The sequence below is a fragment of the Perna viridis genome, chromosome 1 (genome assembly GCF_037379345.1).
Source record: "Perna viridis isolate PV_CMFRI_1.1 ecotype Kerala chromosome 1, ASM3737934v1, whole genome shotgun sequence".
Classification (NCBI taxonomy): domain Eukaryota; kingdom Metazoa; phylum Mollusca; class Bivalvia; order Mytilida; family Mytilidae; genus Perna; species Perna viridis.
This window is the reverse complement of record NC_142445.1, coordinates 15,536,048-15,560,260: the sequence shown is the minus strand read 5'-3', so window position 1 is coordinate 15,560,260 and position 24,213 is coordinate 15,536,048. Positions and strand designations below refer to the sequence as shown.

General features: G+C 34.6%; 1 protein-coding gene across 2 annotated transcripts; it reads left to right on the top strand.

Annotated features, from left to right (window-relative positions):
* Positions 1–7,236: 7,236 nt before the first annotated feature.
* On the top strand, positions 7,237–19,887 carry LOC148627428 (uncharacterized). 2 transcript variants are annotated; one of them, XM_088572883.1, is made up of 3 exons: positions 7,237–10,915; positions 11,168–18,053; positions 18,583–19,887. In XM_088572883.1, exons 1-2 carry the CDS (start codon positions 10,871–10,873, stop codon positions 12,251–12,253), a joined length of 1,131 nt encoding a protein of 376 aa, XP_088429009.1. In that variant the 5' UTR covers positions 7,237–10,870; the 3' UTR covers positions 12,254–18,053; positions 18,583–19,887. The 2 variants fall into 2 exon arrangements, with proteins under 2 accessions (XP_088429009.1, XP_088429001.1); XM_088572875.1 differs by having other exon boundaries at positions 7,240–18,053.
* Positions 19,888–24,213: the final 4,326 nt, after the last annotated feature.

Sequence of the window (24,213 nt, the reverse complement as noted above, 5' to 3'; positions counted from 1 at the left end):
GTTCTCTTTTAATAGATTACCTCCCCCTTTACTCTTCTCCTGTCATAGGCATGATTTGAGATTCTTTTTTCGGCTTCCCTGTGCCTCACCGACGCCGCATAGATTTATGATCCGCCACTTGAACATTTCCTTTTTACGAGACATCTAAGCATATATATCACAAATGCTCTATATGGTTAACTGGCTTGCAACAAAGAATACAAATATGAAAAAGAAATTGTCGAGTGGCACGTTCGAATTAAAATTTGTTATATGTTTCGCATCTCAATATAGCAGTAACATTTTTCCTTCAATTTTGTCCATTTGTAGGCCAGGCCATAATTATAAATTTAGCGACCGCGAAAGTTCTTTCCTATCGTTTTCATAAGACACTGTTTAGAATAAAAGCAAAAAAGTAAAGTTCAGTTTTAATACTTTCAAGGTTTGGCAACACCAATTACAACATCTAACTTGGAACGTAAACGAAACATTCCTATAGGTTTCGCGCATTCTTTTGTTAAAACTGTTGACACATTTTTTTCCCAAACGAACGAGCATTTTCCTGAACCAGTATTTTATTTGGATTATGTTGAAACAATTAACAATTATTATTCTGCATTTGCAATGTATTGTAAAACAAGGAAACCGAGTGGAAATCTACGAAATAATCAGAAACTGATGGGCGTAGAAGCTGCATGTAACACGTATAAAAATGAATAGTTTACTATGCAGGAATATAATTTTGACAATCCAAAAACAATATACAAATTCCGTTACCCAAGTCAAAGAACCTGCATAATGTCAGTAATTTAGACAAAAGTATAAATATAACACTAAATAATTATCAGTGATAATAATGAAATATCAAATCTAGGCCGGGGTTGGGCTAACAAAAACAGCACCATCAAGTAAAAGCGTTACAGAATTCACCGTCTAAAAACACTTGAAATACAGGAAGATGTATATAAAAAGAGCTATAAAGCTTACAGTTGACTATATAAATATCCACAAGTCCAAACGTGGCAAATAAACAGGTCAAGGGAACGACACAGCCGATCCCTGGGACAGTCGAATTTCCAATTTCCAACTTTATTTTCAGTAGAAACACCAACGTCAGATTGTTGAGGACAACGCATGAAATTTCCCGCAATACACTAATTTCGCGGAATAAAAGACGTTCACAACCCTGACGCGACTGACAAATATGCAGAACGAATAAAACATAACTATACACAACAATATTCTATAACAAGACTATAATTTACTCAAAACACGGAATTTAAACCCGCACCTAACCAGTCCTGATATAAAAATTAATGTACGCCAAAAGAACGATAACTCTTCTTTGGCGGAAAATGTAGACGTCAAAACAGCGACAGACTTCTGTTAAAATGATAATAATTAATAACTTAAATGGTAAGACAATGCTAAACCATTATCCCTAAGTATATTTTTGTCTTCCCAAAATACTTCAGGATAATTAATATATGTGAAAACGTATTTCACAACACTACCCCCCTCAAAGAAATAATTTCGTCCTCGAAATTCAAAAGGAAAAATTTCTTTGAAGAAACGATAATGAAAATTTATTGTAATCTCTTTTCTTCAGAACAAATGAAATATCCAAGTAAGTGCTGAGGCATTCACCCCCTTAAAGCACCTAAGAAGATGTAGTTACCGTTAAATAATCGACTTTAATTATATGAACAAAATTTTGCTCAAAATAAAAATAGTACAATATAAAATACTGTCGTAACAATATCAACACACATTGTTTACAGATATCCACAAGAAATATAAATAAACTTAAAACAGTTTCTGGACAACGCTTTTCATCTTCTTTTCTGGTTCATCTCTTTCGGAATCAAATCTTTTATTGTTCTTAAATAATTTATAGTCTTGATTCTCATAAAATATAACTTTCCGTCTCAAACTTTCGATTTCATCGTCCTTGTGTCTCACATTCCTTTCAAGAACGCGGACTTTGTCATCCTTTTTCACAAGTTCTTCCTTCAGAAATTTAACTTCATCTGATTTATGCTTGAGTGTAGTTTCCTTTCTGGCTATAAAATCAACAAATCTATTAAGCTCTGCCTGATGTGAACCCTTAAGTATATTAATTTCAGCTTTTAATTCGTTGTAGTTTTGAAATGTTTCATCAGACTGGCATTCAGTGTTTGAAAAAGAGAACTCTGTGCTAAATTCCCGGATCTGAAATTCAGATTCTGAGTTGCTGTCTTCCGCTTCACCATCAGAGTCGCTTTTAGCTTCTTCTGGCAATGCTGATTTTAGAATGGCGTCAACAGAACGGTCTGTACCGAGAACAACAAAATACGGAATAAAGGATACTTTCAAAAAATCTTGTTCTTTATCTGTCAAATCTGCAATGGCATCTTTGTGCTTCCTATATGTTGACACATGTCTCTCCAACAATCTCAAAGTTGTAGTTCTATAATGGCACAGGGTACAGTAATAAGGGACTCTTTCCTCCTCCACATGAGTTACCAGTACATGATGAACCATATCTCTCTTATTCAACTCCACAAGGCAATCATTCCAATTAAAGACGTACACATCAGACATGACTTCTGAAAATAAATTTAATTATATTTAAAAAAAAAATCATTATAGTTAACAAATACTGACAGCAGGTACCCCTGACTTGGATCAGCTAATGTAAAATCTTCTTTCGGACGTCCTGGACCCAAGAAGGAATATCATCTGATAGGAACAACTTCAATTTGTCATGATGAACAGTATCAACCTTCCGTCTATATTGAATCTTATACAGAACTGGACCCAAAGTACCAATAACAACATATGGACCAGACCACTTTTCTGCCAGCTTCATAGAAGAATTGTTGAACTTATAGACAAGGGAACCCTTAGAAAATTGGGTCTGTGAAAGACGAGTATCATAATTCTTTTTCTGTACCACAGCACTAGAATTTAAGTGTTGTCTAGCTAAATGGTAGACCTCCTCCAACTTTTCTCTAACAAGAGCTAAGTAAGTATCAGTATCAGTATTTGAATGGCCCTTAGGCAGAGGAAACATCAACTGGTTGGGCATCAAAACCTCTCTACCGAACATAAGCATATTTGGAGAAAACCCTGTAGCTGGATGTGGGGTGCTTCTATAAGCAGAAATAAGAATTCCAATATAAGAATCCCAGGTACAAACATTCTTATCAACAAAGCTACGGATCATTTTTTCTAAGGTTTCATTATTTTTTTTTATTATTCCATTAGAACAAGGCCTATAAGATGTAGTTCTTGTTTTCTTTATATCAAATAATTTGCAAATCTCAGCAAAAAGATTGCTCTCAAAATTAATACCTCTATCAGAATATAATTCAAGAGGAGCTCCAAACCGAGATATGAACTCATGGACCAGTTTCTCAGCAACAACTTCAGCTTGTTGGTTTGGAAGGGGATATGCTTCTATCCAACGAGTAAAATGATCTCCGATCACTAATATATATATATATATATATATATTGTTTCTCTGACTTTCTTTTGGAAGAGGACCAATGATATCAATCCCAATGCGATCCATCGGATGACCAACTAAATACTTTTGAAGGGCAGCCCTTGGTTTTTTATTAAGGGACTTAACATCGCAACTTTTGATGTGTAATTTCACATCTTCACTCATTTTATACCAATGAAAGTGACTTTTTATCTTTGAAACAGTTTTACTAATTCCAAAATGTGCCGCGTACATAGCATCATGACAACCTTTAATGACCTCTTTCCTTAATATTTTAGGTACTAAAAGCTGATAAGAAGGTACAGAAATGTCTGAAAGAAAACGCTTCTGGAAAATGACACCATTTTGTTTCTCTAGATGATTAAAGTTTAACCAATAATTCCGAACAGCGGGGCTAAATGCAGCAGCATCATCTCTACTAGGCTGACCATTGTCAAGCCACTCATGGACATATTTCAAAACTTCATCTTCCCTTTGAAAGATTTCAACTTCCTCATCTGAATGACCTTGTAGCCAGTTACATTGAGGACGATTTGATGTTTGACTCCTGGTTACAACTCGAATTATATCACTGGTATGACCTAAATTTCCAACGTCATCAATATCAGTTTTAAAATCTGACCATTTATCATTTAGAGATTGACAACAAGAGCAATGAGGATCAACTCTTTCCTCGACTTGATGTTTACAAAGAGGTTCTTCAGCATCTTTTCTTGAAAAGGCATCAGCGTTTTGATGTTTCAAACCACTACGATGCTGTATCTCAAAATCATATTGTGAGAGAGTCTCTATCCACCTAGCTAATTGACCTTGTGGATCTTTAAAACTAAATAGCCAATGAAGAGAGCCATGATCTGTTCGTAACAGAAATTTTCTCCCCATTAGAAAGTGGCGAAACTGGTGAATGAAAGTAATGACAGCAAGAAGCTCACGTCTATTGACGCTATAGCGTTGTTGAGGCTTATCAAGTTTCTTCGAGCCAAATGCAATGACTTTTTCCTTGTTATTTTGAACTTGAGATAAGACTGCGCCTATTCCTACATTAGAAGCGTCTGTATCTTAGACGAATAACCCTTTAGAAAGAGGATATGCTAGTATAGGAGCTTCACATAATGCCTTTTTCAGTAACAGAAAGGACTCATTACAAGCTTTAGACCACTCAAATGGAACATCTTTCTTTGTCAGTGAACTAAGAGGAGAAGCGACTTCACTGAATTTTGATACAAATTATCTGTAATAGTTACAGAGCCCAAGAAATCTCTGAACTCCCTTGACTGAACAAGGTGTTTTCCAATTTTTCACAGAATCTATCATCTTTGGATTGGGTTTAATACCTTCTTTGCAAACAACGTGTCCCAAATAAACAACTTCATCTTTAATGAACTTGGATGGTTTAAGCTTCAAACCTGCATTTTTCAAGCGAAACAGAACTTCATTCAATTTGACAAAATGTTCAGCAAGATTTGAACTATATAAAATGATATCATCAAGATATATTAAAAGGGTCTTCCACTGCATGCCTCTAAATATTAACTCCATACATCTTTGGAACGTTGAGGGGACATTACAAAGACCAAAAGGCATTTTGGTGTATTCAAACAGACCATATTTTGTAATAAAGGCCGTTTTGTGACGATCTTCAGGTGCCACTTCAAGTTGCCAATAGCCAGACTGTAAATCCATCACAGAAAAAACATTTGCATCAGCAAGACAATCTAAGCACATAGAAATTTGTGGTAAGGGATAGGCATCTTTAATAGTACAATCATTAAGACGTCTATAATCTATACACCACCTTACTGACATATCTTTTTTTCTAACTAAGCACACAGGTGAGGCCCAACTAGATTTAGATGGCACGACAACTCCATTGGCAATTTGATCTTGCAAATATTTTTCCTCCTCACCTTCAAAACCTTGAGGTGTCCTTCTTAAAGGCTGTCTAACAGGCCTTGTCCCTGAGGTATCAATTTTATGTGAAATAACTGAGCAAGAACCAAGATCTAATTTGTTTTTAGCAAAGGCATTAGCATTATTCAACAAAACCTCAGCTAACTTAACTTTGTGTTTTTGATCTACAAGTTTCTCTGCACTTTTATCAAACAACTCGACAAGATGTTCTGGTAATTTAGGAACTTTGGCCAAATTTCCTTCATTTGCAAAACAATCTGAAGAAATTTTACAACATTTCCACTCATCAGGAATCAAAGGAATACCAGGATCAAATATATTCAGTTGATTAATAGAATTAGAAATTATCATACATTGAAGTTTCATTCTTGACCTCAGAATCAATATTTTCAAAATGCACCACAGGATGTAACTCGCCAATCAAATAGTTTTTCTTAATTTTGATAGGAGTATTCTCAAGATGTACAATGCGAACTGGTACAGTTTTCTGATAAGGGTCTACTAAAGATCTAGCAACCAACAAATTCCTGTCATCTTCAAATAGAGGCTCAATACAACAATATCTAGTATCCAAAACTTCAGAGTTAACACTACGACCTGGTAGAATAACTTCACTGTTAGGAGGAATAGTCGCCGTTTCCTTTTAAGGTACACGTGCAACTTTATCAGCTCGACGAGTGACATCACAATTAATCCATTCTCCTTCAACCTGCAAACCTCTCCTTGTATTTATGGTGATATCCTTGTCATCAATAACGTCACAACCAAGTAGTATATCGTCCCCTATTGGTGCAACATAAAATGACCAATCAAATTGTAAAGAACCAATTTGTACTGAAACATCAGCAACACCTGAAGTACTCATTTTTCTTCCAGCCTCTGCTACAACCAGGTTTCTCCGAGCCTGATAAAGACATGGACGATTTACCTCAGGAATTCGATAATAAGCAGACTTGCTCATAACAGTCACCTCTGCCCCTGTATCGACAACAGCATTAACCACTGCACCATTAATGACAACAGGAACCTTCAATGTAACTGCTCTAACTCTATCTATAACAATATCTGCATCACCCAGTTCACCATGAAAATCAACAAATTTACAAGGATTTCATCAGCTAATTCCAAAACCCCGGAAGGCTTTGAATTACTACTATCATTCACTACAACACTAGAGAATGTTTCCTCCTCAGTAGGAACAGTGGAAGTATCAACTACAGTTTCCACACTAGATGGAAAATCAACCTTTGAACAATTATCCAAGCCATGTGTCAAAGGTTCATTTCCATCAATAGTTACCTGGGCTAAGTCTTGGCCGTCAGCCTTAGCCCCAAATAGTTTAAAGACTTATCATCAACACTCACATTCTTGCCTTTGCATTTACCATAATTTTCTTTGATCCTATTTCTCTTATCATCATTACTCTGTCTTGGGTTACCTCTTTTCTCGTTGTTTTGAGAACAAAATCTGCTTGTATGACCCTTTTCATTGCATTTATAACAAGTAATTTCAGCATATCGTGCCCTTTTTTCCTCACGACTTTCTGTATTACCTCTGTTAGCACCATTTTGTTGCAATGTAGCAGTTAATTATTATTTCACCCGTTAAATTGCTTATCTGATTCTTTACCTCTTTGAATTTGTCTTCTGGGACAAATTGCTTACTGTTACCAACCTTTCTAATTTCACCAGAGTCATCTTCCTCTATTTGCCTTATACTCAATTGGCGTTTGTTTCCATTTCTACAACACTCATGCCAGGTTATGAGTTGCAAGGTTTCATCAATTGTCTTTGGTTGTTTTGTTCTTACCTCATATGATAGGTTCTGATCTATCAACCCTCTTAAAATATGCTCAATAGTAAGTGTGGTCACTAAATGAGGCGGACTTAGTTCTGGATATGCCTTATTCACCATCTCCTCTACTCTGGTTGCATACTCAATCATGGTTTCTTTACTGTTCTTTTTTTACCTGATTTAACTGTTCCCGATAGTGCTCAGGTAACAGAAAATCACCATATCTCTGGTCCAGTACAGTATAAAGGTTTCTGATATTACCTTTTACAGGTACAGGCAATTTGGTCACAAATACCAAAGCTTCATTTTTTAAGCAACACATAAGATGTTCTAATTGCTTGTCATTGTCCCAATTGAACTTTTTTATTCCAATCTCAAAGATAGCCCAAAAACTCTGAAAATCACTTTTACCATTAAAATATGGCAGTCTGAACTTGGGTTCCTCTGAATGACTAACACTACCTGAATCCCGTGAGGATGAAAGCTTAGTTCCTATGGTTTCGTAACTGTTAATACTGCTACTATGGTTACCCATACCTGTCTGAATGTAACCCCTAGTATCATAAAACTCATTTCCGTGACCATAATCTACCCTCTGTGCACCATCGTTTCTCTGTAATGCTGAGTTACTATTCTCAGTGGCACTCCAATTACCTGCCCTTGACACATTTCTCAACGCTAATGTCAGACGTTGTATCTCTGAATCTTTGTTTTTCATCTCGTATTCTAGTTTGACATTTTCATTCTTTACCTGGTCAAGATCTTTTTTCATGTCGTACTGCAACCTGATTTTCTCAGTTTTTACCTTCTCAATGTCTTATTTCAAATGCCAATTTTGCACATTTGCATCATTCAAGAGCTTTTCATAATTTGACACGTCTTTTGTAACCTTCAACAAACTCTGCATAGTGTCAAAAAGTTCTTTTTTTGTCTCTGATACATCGTGCTCAGCATGTTCTAGACTATCTTCTGTCTGAGCTAGTTGATTACTTACATCTGATAACTGCTGTTTGAGCTTCATATTCTCTTGTCTAACATCACTAGACTCTGTATTTACCTCAGAACTGGTTATATTTAATGCACCTTCACTTAAACATTTCTTATGAAGTGATCCACTACTGTGACTACTTACCAACTGTGATATCTCAGCTTGAGAAATATTGTCAAAGTTTCCCATCTCATATACTATATTTTCCCCCTTTTTTGAAAACTGAGATCTAGTAACAACACCAGTACGAGAACTAGAATGAGCCACAGAACTATCCGCCATAATTATTGAACTATTTTACTATTCAATTTCTACAACTAATTCTCTTAAAAGAAAAAAAAAACTATGGTAGAATTTTCTACCCAAACGTATTCAAAACTGTTCAGTTTCCGAATACAAAAAAGTCAAATTTACTCTCAACTAAACGAATTCACGTTCCAGTTAAGAGGTATTGCATCAAACAATTCAGTCCTTCAGCATTGAAAAACCATGCAGCAACTACTATTTTACAAAAATCGTCAGTCAAATATAGCTACACAAACTGATGAGAATTGGGTACGTACACCGCTGCCACCAATATTGTAAAACAAGGAAACCGAGCGGAAATCTACGAAATAATCAGAAACTGATGGGCGTAGAAGCTGCATGTAACACGTATAAAAATGAATAGTTTATTATACAGGAATATAATTTTGACAATCCAAAAACAATATACAAATTCCGTTACCCAAGTCAAAGAACCTGCATAATGTCAGTAATTTAGACAAAAGTATAAATATAACACTAAATAATTATCAGTGATAATAATAAAATATCAAATCTAGGCCGGGGTTGGGCTAACAAAAACAACACCATCAAGTAAAAGCGTTACGGAATTCACCGTCTAAAACACTTGAAATACAGGAAGATGTGTATAAAAAGAGCTATAAAGCTTACTGCTGACTATATAAATATCCACAAGTCTAAACGTGGCAAATAAACAGGTCAAGGGAACGACACAGCCGATCCCTGGGACAGTCGAATTTCCAATTTCCAACTTTATTTTCAGTAGAAACACCAACGTCAGATTGTTGAGGACAACGCATGAAATTTCCCGCAATACACTAATTTCGCGGAATAAAAGACGTTCACAACCCTGACGCGACTGACAAATATGCAGAACGAATAAAACATAACTATATACAACAATATTCTATAACAAGACTAATTTACTCAAAACACGGAATTTAAACCCGCATCTAACCAGTCCTGGTATAATAATTAATATACGCCAAAAGAACGATAACTCTTCTTTGGCGGAAAATGTAGACGTCAAAACAGCGACAGACTTCTGTTAAAATGATAATAATTAATAACTTAAATGGTAAGACAATGCTAAACCATTATCCCTAAGTATATTTTTGTCTTCCCAAAATACTTCAGGATAATTAATATATGTGAAAACGTATTTCACAAACACAATTCCGGGCATTCTTTTGTTAAAACTGTTAACACATTTTTTTTCCCAAAACGGACGAGCATTTTCCTGAACCAGTATTTTATTTGGATTATGTTGAAACAATTAACAATTATTATTCTGCATTTGCAATGTTTTGATGAATACATGAACAATTGAATGCAGTTAATTCTGAAAATTGTTTTGGATTTTCAGGCTGCTTTTAGGATGGTTGAGTTAACAATGGTTTCTCCCTCGCTTTATGTCAATAATTCCAATTACATATGTTTAAATATGTAGCATTATATATGTAAAAGGGTATAGGTAAGATTACACATAGGTACACATGGCACAGTTGACAATAAACAAAGAAGCTTTGTGGTAAATGAGCAAATTAATATTGAAAGTAAGGACCATATATTGAATTGGCTGTTAGCCATTAGTGGCATTTACAAACTTCTTCAATAAAATATGGTATTTTAAACCGAATAGAGTAAACATCCTTATGGACAATAGAGAAGAAAGTGCATATGAAACGTGAAACAGCCCTACTAAACTATGAAAAAGGGCATTAGTCTATAAGCCTCCATTGACCGACGAGAAATTTTCTATACCTCAATGCCCGTGTATGGCACACACTTGAAAATAAACTGCTACGCAGGTTATTTAGTGTGCACCACGGGACTGAGGTTATTTCTTCCTTAAATGTATCATGTGTATGTTTTAACCCTCAATACCGAAAGTAGATTTTCTCAAAACCTGTATTTATTTGTTTAAAATGGCAACGCAACCTATTACACATTATCGATGACACTTAAAAGAAGCAAATTCAAGCACAGAAGAGGCCAGTGAAACCATAGCAGGTATATGCGTGTGTTGCACGATACATGTGAAATCATATGTATTATGGAGAAATTCGATTTGCGTTCCAGTTCTTAGAGTGAAAGTAGTTTGGCCATCTTAACCGTTGTTATGATGAAAAAAAGTTTTACTTCACTCAAAATTCCATAGGGAATAAGTTTGGAAGACGAACTGGTCACCGGTGTACCTTAATAGGAGAGACTTTAGATCAATTGGTTCTTGGTACCTGTAAGATAACAGATATTCCTCGAATAAATGTAATGAAAGAAAACGGGAAGTTTGTGGACCGCTGACAATAGAAGATTATGGATTTTCAGACATTTAGAAGAACTTGGAAAATGTGAGAAAATTGAAGTAAATGAAGTGTTTAGCATCGATTCCCGGAAAAGAACCACTACAAACGAAGGAGTAGATGTCAGGATATATCGTGGCAGGGATCCTGGTGGTAAATGGCATCGTAAGGTTAAAAGCATTAAGGTTCAAACCAAAACAGGAAAATATTCAACCAGAATTTCGAGAAAATATAAAAAATAATAGTATTATGTCAATTGCCAATTTAACTACACCCAATAAGCCTACACTCGAGCCAGCGACAAATATTGGCGTGTCGGTTATACCGCCAAATGTAGTAATAAGCATGCCACCAGTAAAAACCGAAAAAATGCTGCTGAATAAAAGTACTAAACCAGTTCTTTCTTTTCCGAAACAGGCAATGGCTGTTTTCCCACGGAATAAGCCAACGGACCATCAGAATTTGAATAAAGTAATAACAAATTATGAATATGTCGATTTCTTTCCATTATTTTCCCACCCAAAACGACCAAAACTTATTGATCAGGATATAGCTCATGGGAGCCAAAGAAAACGACGGCGTGAAACTTACTATGAACGCAGACCTCTAAGTATGGAGTTCTTCACTGAGGAATTTACTGTACCCTGGATTCCATACCCTCTGGTAAGAACAGTTCCAATCTGGAACAACTCGCTTTTCACTTCAATGAATAATGTTAACCTTTCAACAGATGCCGTTAAATATGCTACTAGAAGTACTTATTTAAATGTCTATCAATGTAAAACTCATGAATACAACCAAAGGCATGAATTATGTATTTTTGACAATGAAGAGAAAAAAGTAAATGAAGAAGACGATATGGATAGTGAATATGAGACATATTCTAAAATGTTAAACTATTTAGATTCCATTCCAATTGTAAAAGAGCTGACAGAATCAGAAGGGGAAGAATTTAAGGATTGGGGACACATTAAGAACTTTGCTAATCTTTTTGACTTTCCTGACGAAGAATCTTTTGGCGAAGACGAATCAAGTTTGAGTGATGGTTCCCAACAGGACGAAATATTTTCTGATTCTGATGATGATACAGGTTTTGCTGAAAAGCATAGAATAAGAGAAAAAGAAAAAGAGGAAGAGAGAGAATTAAAAGAAGCCATGCGAATTACGAAGGAGATAGATAGAAATGAAAGATATTACAATGAGGAATATAGCTTCAAAACCTATAATCGTAGTGAAAGTTCAGAATATGACAACATGAGTTCAGAAGATGACGAATACGACAACGAATCAAAAAGTTCTAGTGCCGATTTAGAAACATACACTAAAGATAAAATCGTAGGTCTAGATATGGTTTACCGAGTAAAAGAATATGATAGTGATTCTGAGGGATATGTTGATGACTTTGAAGAAAATATCTATAACCATACAGGCGTTTTAGATATGATTTGCAAGGATTTACAGAATGATAGTGATTCTGACATCATGTATGACTATGTTGATTAGCTGTTCTAAAAAGTGATAGAAATTTTTATTAATAGTTTTAAAATTTGGATTCAACACTTTTTAATCGAAATTTACAGAATAAAACTCTATATATATACCTAATATCGTTGTATTTCAGAAAAAACGGTGTCGAAACTGATGTCCGTTTTTTTACATACAAAATGAAAGATTAATCCAAAAGACCATATTCCACTTCCAAAATAGAAACAAAATACCACTCATTTTTATACTGCAAATTACAATATTCTGTACACGTGTTTCAAGGAGTAACCGGTCACCTGCGGCATTTGAATTAAATGCATAGGAAGATCTAAAATACAAACAAAAACTGTATACAAGAAGAACTCGAAGCCAAAAATATAGAAACAGGAAGCCAAACCAAGCACCGAAAAGTTCTACCAAGTGCGATACAAGACATAAATCCTCAGTATTCTTAGAGCTTTTGCATTTTTGTAATACTGCAAATATAAGCGAATAATCTGTTATGTAAATCGGGTCAGGTAAGTCTGACCTCTGGGATGGTGAACACTCTCAGGGACCTTTCCTCCACCAGCAATGACATCGACCCTGTGTTCGCTAAATATAAAAATACCAATCATATTAATATTACAAATATTGGTATGCTGTACATGTGTTTATAGAAGTAGCATTGGAATCAAATACACTGGATGATCTAAACAAAATGATAAACTATATTACAAGATGTTCTCAGAGCCAAAAATATGGAAAGCCAAATCCAACAAGCTCTTCCAAGTGCAATACATGGAATGAATCTTCAGTGTCAAGGACTTTTGATGCGCCATCTGTTTTAGATTTAAAAAAATGAGTCTGTTCCCAAGCCAGAGATGGCATGACTCTACACCACACATCGCTGAGCAAAAGAAAAAATATCTTTTACATTTCAATAAAAATTAATAAAATAAAAATAAGAATTTCAAATAAAAGAGTAAAATTCTTACTCTAAATTTCCCAAGTGTAAATGATAAGGGGATATAACCACAATACCATAAAAGCAAGTTTCCAAAAGAACATCGTAGTTCAACGCTTTGGATAGCCTGTTACGGTACAAGGTTTTGTACAGCATATAGAAATTTGCAAAATATATGATTGGTATTTTTGTTTTTCAGACAGCCGTATACTTTGTGTAAGCTGTTATTACGGGCAGAACTTGACTCCAGGCGCGCGCGATTCGCTTTTGTGGTGACAAAGTGTAAATGCCGCGAAGAGCTGCTTTAGTCGTCAATATTTATCAGCACGGTCACGGGGAAAGGTTAAAAATATAACGTAAAACTGCAAGAGTGCAAAAGTGATAATTGCCTTACTGCCCCGTCTCTGGCCTCCAGTATGTTGACGAATCCAAGCAACGTCTGAACGCTTATGAATAAGCCTTTACTCCTATAAGTGTCAAACCAATGTCTCAAGGATTTCAACCTTGTGCAAATCATAATTGCGCAAATGAACATGATATTGAGCGATCCACAGTAGATGAAGCGGAAGAGAACTCTTGAGTGCCTTACATTCACACGGAATAATAAAAAAAAATATGAAGTTCTTCCATGTTTTGTATAGTTATATTTCTTTTCATCACGGTGTTTGTTAATAATACTTTTTTTGCAGTATATTGACATTCGTCAATATTCACCGTTACGGTCACGTATTTTTTTTTTTGTAACGTAAAACTGCAAAAGTGCAAATGCGATGTTAATTTATTGTAATTATACATTGTAAACATATATTTATTAATCGCTAATAACAATGACCAATTAAAACAACTATATTTATATTCCACATTTTTAAAATCACATATATAGCACTAGATAAATTAAGCCAAAAACTTAAAAGCAAATATATATAACATATAACATCAATTATAGAGTGCTGGAAGTATCGAGAAATGTGATGGTTGTGGCAGATATTTTATGACTGAACTCGATTAAAGGATATCGATTGTTAGCATGTGTGTTGAAATTATTCAGTGTTACTTCTTTAGAGTTCTGTTTCAGATTTTCCAATCAATATAATAGCAATAGATAGAGTCATTTTAGTTCCAGTGGTTGTGTCATTTATTTGTAAATGTGACCGGGCAGTCAGTAGATGGAAGTTTGACATCCTGATCTCCCGAGAATCTCACACGTCCATACAAGCCTCGATACCATCAGTATGAGAAATGATGGTAACGTCTATCGTGAATTAGGTGGCGTTGAAAGGAAGACGATTCAGAGCCTGTATTTGTTTGTAATTAATCAGTGGTACCTTTTATTTTTTAACAAGTTGGCGTGTATGGAGGTCCATGAATTTCGATTTTTTTGGTAGGATGACCATTTGCAGAGACTAAAAGTCTACATGGATCGTCCACTTAGGGAAGGAGATAGAATCGACCAGATTTTGAATCTACAGGTTACAGATATTCAATTGTTTATATGTAAATGCGGTCAATTTCATGCATTTTGTTTAATTCAAATTTGGTTTCCTCCATATGCGCAAATATTTGAGTGAGGCTTGTATTTAGTGTAGTATAAGAACGGTTGTCTTTAGGTTGATGATCGGCTTTCTTAATATAGGCGGATTTAATCCATGACCTCTACTGCACTATCTTTGTCTGTAGGCATTATTATGAAATATTTATTGGTTTTAGATCTTGATGGGTAGCGCGTTCTACTGTTGCCCAGTCCCAGTTACTGTCTATGTTCAATATTTCGGTTCTAATCATCAAATTTCATCAAAATTTATTTATAAAATTTCTAAAATTAAAAATTAAAATTTTGCTCTCCTGAGGGACGCACTCACTTTTCTTTATAAACCTATACCCTGAATCTCACACACTCTCTTTCTCCTAACTCCCCTTGAAGCGGAAGTACTCCTTGATCATTTTCTTACAAAGTTGTCGAGTTCCTCGGTTAAGATGGACCAGGATCTGGATAGAAATAGAAATTAAGGCCTTAAGATATTAACAGTGTTTCATCTTCAGTAATGTGGTGTGAAGAAAGACTGATAACAGTAATATAATATCGACTGTCAGGATTGTTTCTTCATTTGAAATGTCTGTTGCGTCTTTTGCGTTGATTTTGAGACTTGGGGACGGTAGTAGATTATATGCCATCATGGTGGAATTTACGTATTTGTTTATTATGAAGGGCCCGGTTTTGCGTTTAAAAAAATGGTTTCATTATCACATACTGGAAACCATTTTTAAAAAAGGGTAATATGGAATTAAATCTTAAGTTGTTCTTCACGGTGTTTCCAAAAAATCGTTTTAAATCTTGAATAAAAATAGCTCTGCTTGATGATATATTCACCAGAAATGCAGACAACTTAAAACTGCAATTTTTTATTGATCGTATTGACCCATTAACCACGAATTTCTATATCCAACGAAATGTTTTTTTTCTCAACCAGATAAACTGATACCTACGATGATTTATAAAATCAAAAAACCAAATCAAAGGATCAGTTGTTTTTTTTCCTAAAGTGCAATTAAAATAATCAGGGACATTCCTTGTTTCTATTTAAATATCACTTGCATAGTATCCTCAAATAGATTCTAATAAGGAAATAGACATTTGAAAACATCAATATAAATAACATACATGTAAATAAACTGTTTATTTGAGAAACAAAACATGACAGTAAATTGTCAAAACTGGAAAAAATGTGTTCCAATGTAAATAATTGACTTGTAGTGTGAAATGGGCGTTTTTGATGAACAGAAATAAAGCACTTCCTCTTCTAAAATCGAATGAAATTGGTTTCAATGGATCAGAATATAGATTTCAGAATTCAGAATTCACTCATCGACGCTGAAAAGGCAATGGTTACGAGACACACAAAAGCTCAAATTGTGAAAAGGATTAGACAAGCATTCATCGAAGAAAACTTTTCAGACATAGAGGACTTAGAACCATTATTTTCGAACCCATACCCACTTGAAACCAATTCCAATAGTTTATTAAACGAATGTTCTTCACACAACACAGAAACTGAATCCAACGACAAAGGGACACAGGAATATTTATCAAATAATGAAATGTACAATTCCGTAATCGCAGAGGACTCAAGTTCAAGTAATGATGTTGGATATAGTGAATTATTATCTAATTCTTCGTTAGTTTCTGTTGAAGACAAAAGTACAATCGATTATATCAATGAACTAATAGAAGAAACAAACTTGATTCAAATATATGAAAAGTGTTTGGATTGCGATTATAGTTTCTATGGAAAAGACATGTACAATGAGGAAGTTGCTTCGTCTATGAATGGAAATGATGACGAATCAAATGATCGAGAACAAATCAAATTAACGAGATCGTTTGAATAATAGGAATATGGAAGTATTTTTCAAGTAGACGAGGATTGAGGATTTCGTAGCTTATATTAATAATAAAACAGATCTGTTATTGTATTAAATCGAATTTGATATAATGGATAGTTAATGTCACAGAGATTGGGTGACTACGTGTGCACCAACCTGAATGTTTGATGTTACTGATGAGTGTTCGTATCAAAAGATATATCTGACAAACACGGTGAAGATTCCGAGTTCAGTGAAGGTTTTTGAAACATCGGAAATATCTTAGTTTCGATTGTAAATAAAATTATACGAGAAATAAAAAAAATGGGAAAAGATATAATTAAAAAATGGTATACGAATCACACAAAAAGAGAAACAAAGAAATGACGTTTATTAGAAGGGTATAGCTTCAAAACTACGATAGAATATATAAAAACAGGAATTCAAGTCATGACCAAAAATAGGACAAACCATAGAGTTTCCATGACAATTCAGATAAAGAAACTAAATTTTAAAAATCGTATGTCTAGAAATGTTTTAAGGAAAAAAATCAAAGTTATAGAAATTCTGATTAAGTGGATAATGTGGTCGAGCAAATAAACTACTAAGATTCATGCCATATTACAACACTCTTAGCCTATTGTTTAATTACTGTATAAAACTCAATCAATGAGTCGGAAAATTATTGCTCAATTTTGTCCTTATTATAAATGACGAAATAGATATATTGATCTGAACTAGTCAATAATGAAAATTCTAACAATCGGAAAAGCTAGAATTCTTGAGAATCAAATGTAAATAATAGTTTAAGTCTTATGCTGACTAGGTGCCACAAGTGACATTTTATCCTGTATCACCTCTTTCTTTAATTAATATTAAAATAGGAACACCCACCGAGTTGGTCATAAAAAGTCAAGTCCGGGGTAGACGAAAGAGGAAAGAAAAAACTATGACACGTGGAACAAATCAGTTTTCATGGTGCAGATGGTTACAACATAACCATCCACGAGTTTATGATGACGGTCATAAAATTTCTGTAGTGATGACTTCAGTCTTGTAACAATATATCCCTGTTCCAGAAGCCGAATTGTAAGAAGACTAGCGCGATACAAAAAATCTGGAATAAAGTATGAGTTGAGATATGAAAACTCAGTACGCAGAAGCTGAAGGGGTGTTGCCACAGATGACAGGAAATTCGACAATACTGAATGAAAAGTCACATTTGTCGTATGTTTGGTCAATAGCTTTCCTTTACCATCGATCTCTAAGTGTAAGGCAAGATATGAGCCTGACTTCACAGTGTCTGTAGTATCCTTTATCTCACGTTCTTTGGGATAGATTCGATGTATAAAATCCCAGAAACTAGTATTGTTTAACGATAATACGTCATCTATATAGCGGAAACTGAGATTAAAGGATCTAACCAAACAATGTTCTTTCTTTCAGATCAGATCAGCCATAGTCAGATTCATATTCACAAGAGTGAAGGAATAGGCCAGCAAGTAGTCAAATGTGTGTTTTTTTAAAAGATACAGTTTCTCGTTTTTTTTTAATGTTTTTTTTTTTTTAAAGTAAACTTGAACAGAGGACAAATACTGAATATGTGTGATTAAACATTATTTTAGTATTTAAATGGAATGTTGAATTTTCCTTATTATTTTTATTTAAAAAATTACAAAGCTCCCAAAATAGCCTAAAACCAAATTAAACAGTAAAACAAAACTTTTGTATAAATCACAAGTTTATTGACAGAACTTTGAAAAAAAGCGACGTTATGATTTTAAACGGACATATGGTGCCGTTTTCTTTTAACTGGGATGGAAGAAGTCTTAATTATATACTAGAAGCAGACACTATTTCTTTTAGGTTTTAGGAAGAAACGTTGCATGGTGACTATTTTTATGTAAAGCTATAATTGCAGTTTATATAAATATGGATATTACATCGCAATTTGAACACCAACAAGTAATACTTTCACGACAGGAGAAAGTTCATCTGGTGAAAAGGATCAGAGATGCATTTCTTTATGAATTTTTTTCAGAAATAAAGGAATTGGTTACGATATATTCGATAGGGACTGAAGCTGGAGACGACAAATCAGAGAGTGCAGCAAATCAATGTAAATTACGCAACGGAGACCAAGGATCCGACGACGACGACGATTACTTTAAGACAGCCTCTCTTCTCAATGATAGTTTTCACCCGGATGATATTATCAGAGTGTTAATTGAATATATATCAAACAACGAAGTTTCATTCGACGATTTAGAGGACAAACACGATACATGTTCAGATATTGATGTTGAAATACTACAATTGGAAAAACATTAGATCAGCTAGCTGACGGTACATGCAAAATATAAATGTAATGAAAGAAAACGTAAAATGGTGGACAGCGGACAATAGGAGATTGTGGATCTTCAGACACTTAGAGAAACTAGGAATGTGATAAAACTGGTTAATAAAGTTTTTAGCTTCGATTCTCGGAAACGAACCACTAAAACGGAGGAGTAGATGTCAGGATATACAGAGGAAGGGATCCTGGTGGCATATGGCGTCATAACATCAGTAGCATTAAAGTCTCAGTGACACATGAAAACAGCCATAACGAAGTGAAAGAAAGTAAAGAGAATATCATTGTCTGTTTATCTAATTCATATATATGTAAATTAAAATACAAATCAGTGGTAAAAACAGAAACGTTGTCAATAAGTGTAAACACAGCACTGTACTAAAATTTTGAATATAGAAACACATATTTTCATTTTAAAGACCCGGTTATATGCATGTTAAAATACCGTGGTTTTTAACTGCAGCTTCAAGAAAACGAAAACTTGTCAACAAATTTTCATCGGGCTACGGAACAAAACGACCAAGATTTATAGAAGAAAAAATTATATCATTCCATGAACCGGAACTATCGAATAAAAAGTTCATCACTTAGGAATCTGTGGTCCCTTGGATACCATACCCGGTCTTTAGAAAAGTTCCAACTGACACTCTACTGACTTCTGCTGAAGAGGAATTTAAAACAGATTCAAATGACATGTTGAAATTGTTAAAGAAATAAGAGAAGCGGAAAATAAAGATTTTAACTTTTTAAGGTTTTAGAATATGGTCGCTTAGGTAAAAATTTTGACAGTACAGAAAATGAAGAGGAATCTACGGACGGAGACGAATCAAGTTTGAGTGAAGACTCTGAGAGTACGACGAAGAATTGTCAGATTCTGAAAATTCTTTAGATTCTATTGAAAAAACACAGAATAAGCGAATATCGAAAAGAGAAAGAAGAGGAAAGAGAATACAAAGAAGCCCGGTGGATTGCAAAAGAGAAAAAAATGAAAAATATTACAATGAAGAATACGGCTTCAAAACTTATAATCCTGATGAAAATTCAGAATATGACCACATGATTTCTTATTTTGATGACATGGATTCATACGTTGACGAAAATGACAACGAGTCTAATACTTCTGCGGACGATTCAGAACCAAAGACCAATGATAAAATGGTAGGATAATATATGGTTTACCGTGTATATGAGTATGATTGTGATTCTGAAGGATATATTGATGAGTTGGAAGAAAATATTTATCAAACTGCCGTGTTAGACATGATTTGCCAAGAAAGATATGGTGATAGTGATTCTGAAATCATGTATGACTATGTTGATTAGTTCATCATAAAAATATTGTATGTAGTAATAAATACGAGATTTACTACTATTATGATTATTTTACACTACATTTAGTCCACCCTCACCTGTTCAACGTAAGAAAAATACATGGCACACCTACTAACGCTGTAATTCATACAGCCGACATTTGTTGTTTATTGTGTTCGAACCTTTTCTAATATATCTCAATAAATCCTATGTTACGGTGATAAAGAAGGCATATGCATGTACTCGGAGAAACAACAAAGATACAAAATATTTTTCAACATGAATAGTACTAGTTAGGGGAATATTGCGTTTCACCATATCTATTCATTTTTCTACTGTCTTTTCAGTACAAAAGATCATTCTCGACTATTGTATATAAATGAAAATGCCTTTTATCACTTGTGAATTAAATTGATTGACTTTCGTTTTGTATATTTTATTTTTTTTGATTATTGGAAATACTAATCATCCTTGAGAATCAAACGACTGCACCCTAATTAAAGTTGCGAACAAGCAAATAACAACATCACCAATATACATTACGTTGATAGTATAGTATAAAACATGGATTTTACCCCGTACTTGTATTACTTTTTAACACAATAAATAAGAACTTTGGAACGTAACTGGCCTTATACAAGTAATAAACTTTGACCTGATTCAGACTAAAAGACACTGAATTGCAACCGGTACTTGGAGGTCGTGCAAGAAATTACTCAGGGTGAAGTGTATTAAAGACTTTAAAATCTGTGAAATGCTAGTTAAAAAGACGGATAAAATAAAATGTATACTCAAAAGAATTATTTAAGAAGCAAACTAAGTACCAGTTTCAAAGATTATTTTTGGAGTTCCAGAAAACATTTAACATTACCTCAGGGTTTGGAAATGTGCGAAAAAAAAATGAATCGTCCCCGATATTTCAAGTGGAGTGCCTGTGTTGTATTCCGGTCGATTTGAGTGTGGTCCCTTATATCTAAACGAACGAAATGGTCCAAGCTTAATGGAATCAATAATTAAATGACTGAGTTTTATATTTGAAGAATAACAACAAAATTCATAAAATCTAGGCAGTAGTTAAAATGAATATTTAAAAGAAAAATCCGTATAAAAAACGGCAATATCATGATAAATGATGTGTTTTGACATTTCTTATGTAAACCCATTAGTTGCGATGTATCTGTATCTTAAACATATATTACACCTCCCGGTATATTGCAACAACTACTCAACAACAAGAAACTTAAGGCAGTACAACAATTTTAATTGACTTATATATAAGTATAAATAAATATTCAGAATCCGATCACGAAGATCCTAGCTTAAGACCATCTCTACAATCGTAGATTGTTTTCACCCGGATGATGTTATCAAAAGATAAGAGGTAGAGTCCTTGGACAATCTTTACTATTTGATAGGTCTTAGTACCTTCCTAAATACATTTCTGTTAACTATGCTAAGGCCTTCTTGAAGTCCACGAAGTTTATGTAGAGGGGTGATTGACATCCCATTTACTCCTCGATACTGACCTGTAACGTGGTAATTCGGTCAATACAAGATCGGAATCTGAATGCCTCTCCTGTTTTTGGCAGTAGCTCAGGTCGCCCTTCTTTTGAAGCCTAATAATGTAACTTAAACTCCACTCTCCACTCGGGGATTTCCACTGTTTCTCAGATGGTTTTAAACAGCTCATGCAAGGTGCTGTAGAGCCCCGTGCAGGTCCGAGTGGCAAAAGAATCATTCATATATTGCTGATCGTGCTTTAAACCCCACCCAGGTGGAAATTTGGTTCGGTCCTGGGGCTTTTCCAGTTTTTATTCGTAGGGCTTTTATGATTTCATCTTTCGTGATTAGGCCAGTATCAACACCAAGCTGTTCTCCAGGAGGTAGATCAGGAGCAAGTGGTCGATCTAGCTTTGCACATTGCCATCTTTGTCTTTCACTGGTTTGGATGTGTTGGTCCTTCTACCTGCCAGTTGGCGTGTGATGTTGTACTCAGTTTTCTTGTCATTTCTGCGCATTGTATTCTTTGCTTTTGAAGAGAGCTTGTAGATGTAGGTAGGTTTTATCCTGTCTGGTCCTTTCTCTTGACTTCTTTCCTAATGCTTATATGTTCCTCGTCAACCATTCTTTCTGCAATCTTGTCTTGACCTGGTCAAGTTATATCTTACCAGACCTACGCTTCTCAGTTGTCGCGATTGTATCGTCAGATAACCATGGCTTGTATTCTTTCTTTGAGAATCTAAGTTCTTCTTGGCATGGGGTGTTATTTCATGTTATACGTTCGCCTTCTAATCTGATCATGTCTAGTTGCCATGCATATCTTGATCTCAAATTTAGCCACCACAAGTTGATGATCGGATGCTATATCAGCACCTCGGTAAGCTCTAACGTCTGTCATTCTCTTTCTTCATCTCATGGCGACTGCAATGTGGTCTATCAGATTTTTAGTTTTCATCTCTGGAAATACCAAGGTTTTTTTGGTGTATATCCTTGTTAGGGAGTTGGAATGTCGTACCTTCTATGAGCAAAAATCTTCATTCTGAAATCTCCATTTTCGTTGATGTTACCGACTCATTCCTTTCCCGTGATGAGTTCTCTCCCTATGTTATCTTTTCAAACTTTAGCATTCATGTCACCCATTACAACCAAGATGCCCCCAGTGTCGTTCATTCTAGGGTAGCTTGGAGCTGGTTGTAAAACTCTTCTTTGTCTTCTCCCTCTGCTACGTTGGTAGGAGCGTAGCTTTGAAAGACTGCTACATTTTGTATCTTTGACATAAATCTTGTCACGATTAATCTTTCACTCACAGGATTCCATTCGATGAATGATGATTTGGCCTTCATGTTGAGTGAGATTTCTACTTCATGTTGGTGGTTGAAATCCTCGTTTGGTGGTCCAGAGTACTGTAGAGTTTGCCCTGAAGATAGTATGACCGCCGCTCCAGATGATGTCCATTTAACTTCGTCCCAAAATATCAAGGTTGTAGTGTTCCATTTTTATTGCAGCCTGGGCAGCTTTTTCGGTTTCCTATAATGTCTCCGCGCTCCAGCTTGCAATCATTGAGTTTTAAGGGTTGAAAAGTTCCCAAACAAGCACAACATAATTAGTTCCGTGATGATGGCTTTATTGTCTTCAATGAGTCTTTTGATCAACTTCAAATGTTATTTAACATTACTGATAAGAACCTGAACTATTCAAATTATTTTTTGTGGCAAGAAAAAAAAAAAAAAATTCCACAATGGCGAAAAAAAATGTTGTATTTTCATAAAAAAAAAGTTTAGATAGAAAAAAAATTAAAAAATGAAAAAGAAAGAAGAGGAGAGGAATCTTCATATGGTGCATATAGTGAATGTACCATAAACTGTCATTCAACGTGTTAAATTATGTATGAAGAAGTATGTAACAAAGGTCTTTAATATTAACATTTTACGGTTTATAGTCGAAAATTTCATGCTATAATGAGTTACTAAATGGATATCAATATCCAGAGATTTATATTAATTCAGTATGTTAAACAAACTATTTGAAAGATGCAAAAAATATACGAACTACCACTAAACGTTATAATCAATTTAGATTTTATCTTCAATTGAGAAAAGATAAGAAGACCATGCCGTCCGAATATTTCCCATTGTGGATATTGCGTAGACTTCTTGACGAATTTTTGCTGCCTACAGTTAAAAATCAAGGAACTTATATACGAGACAGCCCGGAACTTTTACAGTTTCTAAATGACAAAAACAAATCCTATGTACTTATGACATGACAAGCATGTATATAAGCATGTTCAGTAACGAACTAATTAAGGCGGCTGAAAACGTTCACTTTGAAATGAAAAAAGAGGACTATGCTATACGTTTGAACAATGAGAACTTACTTCTAATATTATAATTTGTACTATTAGAATTAGTTCTTAATACAATGTGCTATGAGGACAGTCCCCCCAGCCCTGACATATGCGACATACAAGCGTAAGACATTTTGACTTACTAGTTAACAATTGTTTGT